The 10595-nt window shown below is 35.5% G+C and overlaps 1 protein-coding gene and 1 pseudogene across 2 annotated transcripts; one reads left to right on the top strand and one right to left on the bottom strand.

The window, feature by feature from the left end:
• Positions 1-35: 35 nt before the first annotated feature.
• On the bottom strand, positions 36-1071 carry LOC132273019 (crocetin glucosyltransferase, chloroplastic-like; annotated as a pseudogene).
• A 3509-nt stretch (positions 1072-4580) lies between these two features.
• Positions 4581-10571, top strand: LOC132274772 (uncharacterized). 2 transcript variants are annotated; one of them, XM_059776110.1, is made up of 9 exons: positions 4581-6273; positions 6452-6548; positions 6691-7208; positions 7367-7469; positions 7599-7909; positions 8051-8377; positions 9896-9994; positions 10136-10224; positions 10315-10571. In XM_059776110.1, the coding sequence occupies exons 1-8, from the start codon at positions 5506-5508 to the stop codon at positions 10214-10216; spliced, it is 2304 nt and encodes a 767-aa protein (XP_059632093.1). In that variant the 5' UTR covers positions 4581-5505; the 3' UTR covers positions 10217-10224; positions 10315-10571. The 2 variants fall into 2 exon arrangements, with proteins under 2 accessions (XP_059632093.1, XP_059632092.1); XM_059776109.1 differs by having other exon boundaries at positions 7599-8377.
• The last annotated feature ends 24 nt before the right edge of the window (positions 10572-10595 follow it).

Here is a 10595-nt window from a genome sequence, read left to right as displayed (position 1 = left end):
ATGACATGAACTGCATCTATGAAAGCAAAGCAAAAAGTAAATCAAAAGTGAACCAAATTGAAGATTTAATCAAGAACAAAGTTCATCCTACTAAAGAACTTGTTAATTTCCGAGCTCACTCACAAAAGCTTTAAGATTCATGTCCGAGGACCCACCTTCCTTGACAGCTTCCCTTGCCAGTTCCCTCCATTTCTTGGCATTTCCCCTCATTTCTTTCCCTTCCTCCCCCCCCCCCCCCCCCCCCCCTCCCCATTTCTATGCACCTCTTAAACTCCTCCCCCTCAACAATTCCTTCTTCATTTAATGTCACCCTCACTGCCGTCTTCCAAACATCTGTGAGCAGCTTTGCGTTGGTCCCCTGATCCGTCCAATGCAGAAGTGCCATTATTGGAACCCCAGAAACCAAACTCTCCAACGTAGAATTCCACCCGCAATGCATCAAAAAACATCCCAATGATGGGTGTGACAAAACGTCCACTTCAGAACACCATGGCACTATCATCCCTTGCTTTTTCCAATTCCTCCATGCAACTTGCTTCGTTTTCTATATTCTTACCATCTCTTATCAGTTTTTCATACCACCCACAAGAACTGCCTGTGTCTTTCCATCAACCCATGTTCCATCTCTTCCATTTGTTTCTTTGAGAACATCGAAATACTTCTGAAAATGACAGAGGACTCTGGCTTTGAGTTCAACCACTCTATATAGTTCGTCGACTTCTGAAACAGATCACCTCCAAATGAAGTATCAGATGGATCTTTTCCATCCAAAAATGCTGATGGGATTAAAGGCCCAATTGGAATCATGTTGAGCTTCTTGATAGCGTCAGATTCCAATGCGTGGAATGTTTTTACTAGTACTTGTGAATTTCTTTTGGGCATCAAGTATCTCCAAGAACTTTTCGAGTGAGCAATGGAAGTCACAGCTATTTTTTGTAATATCACCACCATACCCTTTGAAGTAATAGTAGTAAATGTCCATAACAGTTGCTGCTTGGACCAAAAAGTGGATGCGATGTGAAGGTCATGTGCCACGTAGACCACACGTGTAAAGGTGCCCTGCGCTCGCATTGATGTGAATACGGAGCGCAGACACAGCCATCAGAGAAGGGGGCGATGGTTTAGCCTTGTGGGGTTGGGTTTGGTTTTGTTCAACATTGTGGATGCTTTCTAATAACAAGATTATATCTTGTAATTTTTTTTTCTTTTATTAGCTTTACTAATGCTATGAATTAATTATTTTGCAGGACTACATTTCAAGGGCTTAAAGCAGAATAACACTCTCTCTTTTGTGATATATATATATACACAAGCAATATTGGAACACCCAGCTTTCCTATGTAAATTTATAGACTTTCATTGTGACTAAGTTTGACCATTCATGTTAAACGATGACAAATCTGAAATTGAACAACAATCCCATGTATTCAAAGGATAATTTTAACTGAAATTGATGAAAATTTAATAACAATATGAAGAAGGTGAATTTTTTCTACAGAACAATTTAATTAATTTTATAATTATTTAGAGTGAAATTGACCGCTATTAGTCTTTCTTACTGTCGAATAGGAATCAAAATGGGCGAGTGGTTAAGTGGTAGGGCAATAGACTTGTCACTATGTAAAGATGAAATGGCACAATGATAAAAGCATGTTGGTATTTGATTTCCAGAGAGATAAATAAAACAAGATAAAATAAATATTAATAGAGAGTAACAAATCAAAAAAGAAAGAAATAATATGAACAAGAAAAGTAGGAGAGATGTCACATTAATATTATAAAGTAATAGTTTTATTGCTTATGATTATAGAAATTGTATTAGATGTGTTAGTGATAAATTTAATAAGTGCTTTCTTTACATGAATTTGATTTTTTTTTTTTTAGAAAGCAATGAGGTATCACTTGGTTATAATTAGGGATGGCAAAAATTTTATATCCGGCGGGTTATCGTCTCATCCCGTCCTGTTTATGGCGGGTTTGGGACCCATTTATGTAAATGGGGAGGGGATGGAGATTATATCTGAAACCCCAGGGATGGGATGGGGGAGGGTAACCTCGCCCCGTTTATAATGCATTTTTACAAAATTGTTTTTACATGTTATAAAATATTACTGAATTACATGATTATATATATATAATATATTCACTTCTAAAAGTGAAATCCTAGATCTATTCCCTCGCAGCATAAAGAAAAAATATAATCGTTGTGCATCAAATATCTGATAATGTTTTAAATTGTTATAATTGTATTGAAACTTTATTAAATTATTAGGTTAAAAAATATTATGATTGTGTTAATTTTGTTGAAGGTGAATTGAAATTTAAAAAATGTTATGTGGGGCGGGGATGGGGGCTAATGTGGTGTGGCGGGGTGGGACGGCGATGGTGGAGGGGTTGAAAATTAAATGGGTATAGGGGCAAAGATGGGAGTAAAAAATTTGACCGAAAATGAGAAGGAGGAATGAGATTTCCGTCCCACCACCATTACCTCCCTTCGTTATAACTTAATGGTGAAGGCTTTCAGTATAAGAAATCTAAAAGGAATGGCCTAATAGTGAAGGCTTTCAATCCACATCGTGGAGTTCAAAAAATTCTGTTAGGGTATATTTGGCAAAAGTTTAATATACAAACATATGTTATGACTTGTCAATACTATAAGATAATATTTGACTTGAGTTTAATGTATCAAACATATCTTATTAATATTTTGCTTGTCAATCAAAAGATTTAGAAGCCAAAAAAAAAAACACACACAAAGAGATCAACATACAATTAAATAAAATAAATTAAGAGATAAAAGTGTGACATTTAGAGAGAAACTCAAATAACCTATGGTAAAAAATGGCAGCTCAAATTAGAAAGGTAAAAAATAGGGACGGGTGTTTAATTCGTGAATTTGTGAATTCAATTTAATTCGATTCGCACAAATTTATAATATTATATACACTATTTTTATTTTTTATTATTATTTCTAACCTTAAAGTCTTAAACACCTACTTTTACTCGTCATTTCAATTAACTATCTTTTATTTATTTATTTAAGTGGTGGGAGTGCTTTCAGCCTTATTGCTGCTTGCTCCGGATCAAACATGTATATCGTAAACCGTTAAACAGCCTCATTATGGCTTGTTGTCTATCAACTATTATTGGCTGTTCATGGAGTCATTGTTATTGTTTGTTATATTAATTAGATTGTTAAAATTTATCTATTAAGTCATGGTTGTGAACCTTTCTTAACGTTTCCTTAAGAGTCCGATTTTAAATTTTTAGTTTAAAAAAATTTAATTCGTAAAGTAGACCTGATCCAATCCCATTGGTGCCCGTCGCAAAGACTTGAGGAACTCAAAAAAAAAAAAAAAATCCCATAATTCTGAGGGACTCAAATTTATCAATGATGTCTAAGTGGTAGGGAAGCAAGAAAGTTAAACAAATAATATAAGATATAAATAAAAAAGAATTTTTTTAATAGTGATGTAATAACAAAATAGTGGAGTGAGAATGTGATGTTTCCTAATTTTTATTTATTTATTTAGTTATTTATTTATTTTATTGTATTGTCTTGTTGCTGTAATATATATAATGATGTGGGGATAGGATAGTCTTTTGGCATTGGAATGGCATAGAGGTGATTTAGGATAGTTTGGGAAGGCATTTAAGTCCAATTGCATGGTCACACATTTGACCACTTCTACACTTAGACACATGCACCACACTTGGCAGCTCTTTCTCATGCAAAGGACACCTATACACTAGATGGCAGCATTCCACTAACTCTTACGGACTCCTCCTGGGCAGCTAATCTCAATTTCTTCTTCTCTCTTTTTTCTCTCTTCTTCTCTTATTCTTTCCTCCATAAGAGCTTATTTTTGAAGCTTAATTTTGATAGCTTTCTAGAAAGATTTTAGGATTGCCATAAGAACATAAAATGTTCCTTGGAGAGAGGATTTTCCATTGATGTAAAAAAATCCACACCATTCCTTCATAGCTGAATTTTAAAATTACCTTGGAAGTGGGCCGTTGGTTGGTGCTTCAAAGAGGAAGTTACTCCTCTTTCTTTCTCCTTTCCATTGATGGTTCTAGTTAATCAATTAGAGGCTATTTTGTGGGTCTTAGCTTGAATTGAGGTAGGAGTTGTTCTAACTCTCACAACCTTTGTTTCTAGAGAATTAATCTCTCTAAATTGAACCTCCTTTCAAGCACGTTAAGTGTGATTCACAAATTGAAATTTCTAGCTCTTGTCATGGTGTGTAGTATGCACTATAAATTGAATTTTTGTTTCTCTAATGTTTGATATATCATATGTGTTGAAACTGAAAAATTAAAAGTGAAAAGCAGTACTCATAATTGTTGTAATGTACTTACTACAAAAACTGAAAATTTCATGCCTAGTGTACCTCAAATTTTGGGATTGTTTTACATGTTTAATAGTATATATATGCAAGTGCATGAATGTTTTTGAATTGCTATATGTATACTATGTTCACTTGTCTTGTGCGTGGTTGAGTTACTAGACCCCAAATGATGCTAAGGGGTTACCTTAGGTCAGGAATAGTGACCAATCCTCCTCTCGTGGCGCTGGGAAGTTACCTCGGGCCGGGTTACATTAACGGTTTGACGATTAAGGCGTTGGATGGAATTGTGGAACTGGGGAGTAGCATTGACATTTCATTCGCATTGCATTTCATTTCATTCATAGAATTGCATTGTAGAATAATTGTATCTCCCGGCAAACATGATCCCTCTTACTTATAGCTAGTCTTTGTGTGGATTCGCGGAAGTATTAAAGAGTGCGTTTTAGGCAACTTCTACTGAGCCATTGCGCTCACTTCATCATTATTATATTTTTTTTGGGTCATGGAAAGGAGGTTGTTGAAGACATCCCTCCGCAAGCTTAAATGGATTTGAACTATCACATATGACTTTTCTTTTGTATTACTATATATGTTATATCTATGTGGAATCTTGTATAGTTTGATCATGTAAGAGCAGTAGTACTTGTTTTAAAGGCCTGTAATTAATGTACTTTAAGGACTTATGTTTTGGGATGTATATATTCGAGGAAAATTATGAATGTTCATTTATAGCTTTTCAGTTTCATTTTCCATTCTATTGTGTGTACATTGAAATGTACACTTGGGACAAGTTTGGGGTGTTACAGAGAAAGTAGAACAATTAATACTTTTGCGGTAAAAAAAAAAAAAAAGAAAAAGAAAAAGAAAGTAAAACAAATACTAATATAAAAGCAAAATAAAAAATAATAATAAAAAAAAAAGCCCCACACCCTGGCTTCTCATTCATTTTCTAGTTATTCCAATAAAATTTTCCTTTCCCGCCGAAATATTTATAACTCCAGAACTTTTCCCGCCAAAACCCATTGGCGCCACGCATTCCCTTATACAAACCTTCCCGCGAAATCTCTCTCTCTATCAGACACACACCCCGCCGCTATCCCACTCAACCCCCCAGCGAAACCCTAGTTTCAGAGCTCCAAAGCAGAAGAAAGCCATGGAAGCAACTCTTCGCCCGAAGAAGCGGAAGCAACCTTCGCCCTCCGATCCCTTTGTAGGCATATTCACTCGCAGCAAATCTCAGATATACCTCCATTGCAATCGATCCGGCCAAGCTCGATCCGACTGCATCCTGAGACCGAACCATTTTACCGACTCCGAGAAGCCTCGTAGAAAACTCAGATCGTTCAACCAACAAGAAACCTCCCAAATCGATGACGACATGTCTCACATCGCGATCAAAGATCTGCGCTCCAGGAGGGTCTTCTCTCCGGCCTCGCTGATCGATGACTGTTGCGAGAAGCCATTCGAAAAACAAGTCGTTGGAAAGTTCGATTATACAAATCCTAATGACACAAAGCTGTCTGATAGCATGGGAGAAGTGGAGAAATTTGATCTAGCGTTTTCTGGTATGGATCAAAATTTGAACGATCAGAACCCTAATTTACATTCAACGGTGAATCGTGAAGATGGGAAGGTGATGGAGATTGGAGGAATAGACGAACTCGAAAAGGGGTTTACTTGCAAATCTGAGGATTTAGATGTGGCAAGCATTAAATTGCCTAGAACAGAGAGAGGAATTGAATCGTGTAATGTGAAACAGAGAATTGATGAAGAAGGCACTGAATTATGTGCTCAAACAGCATCGGCGGTGAATGAAAATGGGGGAGTTAGAGGAGAAAATGGTGAGATTTCAAATGGAAGTGTTGCCAGAAACAAGCGAAAGATCAATAGGAGAAATGACGCCATTTCTAAGAGTAAGCTGGTAATGAAATATCAATCTCTCAAATTGTGATTTTTAATTATTTCGATGAAGAACAATACACTGATATGTATTTCGCATTTTAGTGCTTTTTATAATTAAGGGTTGTATATGCATTTTTTAATGAGAAGACAGAAAATGGTCTATACTTATGTTAGTTAGCCTTTCAATTCTGTGATAGGTGTCACCTTCTGGGGAGATGGTATTCAAAACTCCAAGTTCATTCAGCTATAAAAGATTGCTACCGGTTCTTATGGATATTGCAAAAGAGAATTCTTGTAAGTCCTTTTGAATTTTTTATCTACCTCTTAATATTTTTTAACAAATTCTGAAATTGAATATTATTGTGCTACTAAATTGATGATGAGAGTAACTGAAAGCTAGTTGTTACTATAATGTATGTTTTTTTTTTCCTCTTAGGTGGTTCAAAAAATGTGAAATCTCTTTCAAGTAATTCAAAAGATAAGTACCCTAATTTGTCTTCAAAAGTGGATGATTGCATTTCCGGTAAGGAGGAGGATCTTGGTCGATATTGTGATGATGGAAAGACAGAAGACAGTGGCAAAATTAAGAAATTTTGTAGGGAATCGCCTTGTAAAGTTCGGGATTCAAATGTTACAAGTCCTAATATAATTCAAACTAAAGGGAATGTTATATTGCATAAGGTGGAGCAAAGAAGTTGGGAGGATGGTGAGAATTCAAATGGAGTTGAATTGATAGAAGAACGAATTGAGATGACGCCGCCAGATGCTGATATCTTCTGTAAACCTGAGGTGAATGATAACTTGGAAGACACAGAGGAAAATTATTTGCAAACAGAGGATGGTAATTTAGCGAAGCCAGCGAATGAGAGAGTCAGCATAAACGGTTTCTGTGTTGATCAGAGTTTGCATGCAGATGTTTATAGGAGGAACTACTCTACTTTGAAGAGTCAATTGGTGAGTAGATCAATCATTGAATCTTTTACATGAAGCATACTGTGGTTCATGAGATCAATTTATTTTCCATTAATTTTGGAAATGTTCCCTTTACGTTCTATGAGAAGACTGAAAATTATCTAGTACTAAAGTAAGTTGGCCATGTATTTCTGTTATAGGTTCTTAATCCTTGTTCAAGACTGAAGGTATTCAAAACTCCAGCCTCATTCAGCTACAGAAGATTGCTTCCATTTCTGATGGATGTCACAAAAGAAGATTCTTGTAATTCTTTTGATATACCTTATATATGTTCTAGTTCCTTAATTTATTGTATTTAAGGACTGTTGATTACTCCCTGGATGGGCACCCAAAATGTTCAGGAGCTAACCTTTACTAATTCCTTTCTTGTAGGTACCTCGAAAGGTAGTCAATGCCCAAAAGTTGACATTGTTGAGGAAAAGCCACACCTATGTCAAGAAACCCCCATAGATGCATGTAAAACAGACAGTTTTTCCATGGGGAATCAAACCTGTGATAAGGGGCCAAACCTGTCACCTACCATATTGGCTCCCACTGTAGGTTCATCTAATAATGAGCTAAACTTATTACTTGCTAAAAGGACTACTGAGATGCAGAATCCTGATTTTCAGAAGGAACGGATATTGCAAGTTGAACAGGTTAAATCAGATGCGCCCGAGAAATTGGAGCCTAACCATGATAAAGTGAGTTCAATTCATGAAACAACATCAACATCTATGTCGTTATGCTCTCCTTTCAGTCCTGTAACTTTGCCACGTGATGGTGTAGCAGAAGTCTCTCATTGTTTATCAATTATTACTAAAGAAAATGGCAAAGTATCACAGGTGGATTTTTCTAAAGATGCAATGCCAATTGAAGCAGTCAGATTGGATCAAAATTCTTCCCGAGCATTTGTTCCTTCTGGAGGTCTGGTCAATTGTCCTCCAAGGGGGATTCTTAAGAGGAATCCACGAGGATGCAGAGGGCTCTGCAACTGTCTGAACTGTGCTTCATTTCGTCTCCATGCTGACAGAGCATTTGAGTTCTCCAGAAATCAGATGCAAGATACTGAAGAGGTAGTTTTGGAGTTGATCAAGGAATTATCATACCTTCGGAATATTTTGGAGAAATCTGATGTTGATGGCAATGATCATGTTGTACACGTCAATCAGGTGAGTAATGAATGAACTGAATATGCATTTTTTTAGTATTTATTACTCTAGCTGTTTCATTGTATGATGTAATTGTTACTATTGCCTGTTCACCCTCTGCAAACTGAATTTGATATTTATGTACTTCTATTGCTTTATGTTCTGCAATTTAGGCATTTACTTTATCTCATGGCATGCTAATGACAACTTTTGATATGTATTGTGAAATAAGAACTAGAAATGTTAGTTAAGGAGAGGGCAATATTATGGTTTTCTCGTGATGATATTCTTATTTGTTTCTGTTCTTTCAATCCTTGAGTTACTTGTCAAAATCTACAGCCATCTTGTTCCAATTATTCTATATTTTCAATAGTGATTGGAATATGCCCTTCAAGCTTGTATAACTTCTGTATATCTCAGATGATATACATATTTGCATTAGTTATATTATGCAGCTTAATTTTTCAAACAGGCACTACAAACATACTGTAATCTAAATTCTACAATTGTAAAACTTTTTGAAGAAAATGTACTGTATTATAGTGGCAGATGAATTACTGAATGTAGAAGAACTAAAAGATGTCTTGATGGCAAGACAAGTTAGTTGAATGCTCTAGTTGTCACTAAATTTGGCTAATAGGCGCACATCCCTGTGGTGAGCCTAGGCCTTCAAGTTCATAATAAGATGAGTACTAAGATTCAAAGTTGGTAGGGACGGACCTAATGAATTGCCCCCCACTGAATTTTTTTTTATTTATAGTATTAATACTAGTGAATCTTTTTCTGAATTATATATGAAATTTTCATATCGCCCCCATGAAATTACAAAAAAAGTTCTGTTATTGCCCCCAACACAAATTCCTGGGTCTGTCCCTCAAAGTTGGCTTGCAGAGAGTGGGCCAATGTTGATATTTTTTTGTTCTGCATACATCATTTATGGTAATCCTAGCCATACATTAGTTTGTCATCTGTTTTATATCTATTTTCGAAAGTTTAGTTGGTTATTTGTTTGTTGCTCCATCAAATTGAGCAATTGATTGCAATTCTGGGTATGAGTGGACAAATTACCATCAGGATCATCAAAATATATTCTTAATTTATGACGGTGAAATTCTGGACTTTTCAGAAGGCTAGACCCTAGAGGCCAAGGGTTTGTCAGAAAGGAACAATTTCTTTCTATTAGGATGGGAATGAATGTCAGCGGTATCAAAACTCGTTTGAGAACTGCAATTGGATTATTGGAAGATGATAAGCATTGCATTATTTATAGTTTCCATCTTTTTTTTTTTTTTTTTTTTTTTGGCAAAGAACAATGAAATAATGTGTTAAATTAAAACTAATATTAGCCTTCTGGAAGGGCAAAAGTTCCTCTTATCTTTTTAGGGCAAAAAATCTCTTTTCTAATTGATCGGATTTGCACAAAAGTTCATCCCATGTTCAAGACAAAAATAAATATATTGATAAAAGAAGCATAGTAAGAGTAATTTATCTATTTATTTTATTTCAATTCATTTTTTTATTTGTTATTTTGAACTTCAGTCAAAGGAAGCTTGCATTAAAGCTTTGAAAGCAGAACAATTGGCAAAAGGTCGGCTTAGCGAAATGAACAGTGATCTGACTATACACTGCAGAAGCATGGTAAGTTATATTATATCCTCTATGCCATAGCAAGTTTTGTTAGCATAGATTTGTTCTTTCCATTTTAAGTTTTTCCGAGGCATTTAATATTATAATCCTACAAAAAGCATACACTACAATGTTCATATTATCTCCCAACAGTGTTTGCAGCGGCCAAAGGTCAGGTTTGCCGATTCTACTGAAGAAATAGTCATTCCAAAAGTAGATTTTCAAACCAGATAGTCTCAAAGGTAGTTATTGATGATTATAGTAAATATGTATATGTTCATGTCCACACCATGTTCTGACTGGTTCAAGATAAAAATTTGTTTTGGTTGCAGGATTGAAATCTGCTTCGAAATGAGACTCACCACACATGTAGCAGCACATGTGAATTATGAAGCTGCATTTCAAGCTATTTATATCCTACTCATGCTATTTATATCCTACTCATGAGAACAGGTGTAGCGGGAAATAACAAGATTTTAGACAGCTTTCCAATGTTGTTGAAGGATATGATAGTCCAAAACTAGGAGGGAAAATAATTTTTACAATGCTGCCATATTTACCAATTTTTATAGAATTGTTTATTTGTGTGCATATTTATGTTTTCATGGTGTGA

Source organism: Cornus florida, unplaced genomic scaffold (genome assembly GCF_030987335.1).
Source record: "Cornus florida cultivar Cherokee Brave unplaced genomic scaffold, ASM3098733v1 CherokeeBrave_3.0.0_Hap2_Chr09, whole genome shotgun sequence".
In the NCBI taxonomy this organism is placed as follows: Eukaryota; Viridiplantae; Streptophyta; class Magnoliopsida; order Cornales; family Cornaceae; genus Cornus; species Cornus florida.
This window is presented reverse-complemented; position numbering and strand designations above follow the sequence as displayed.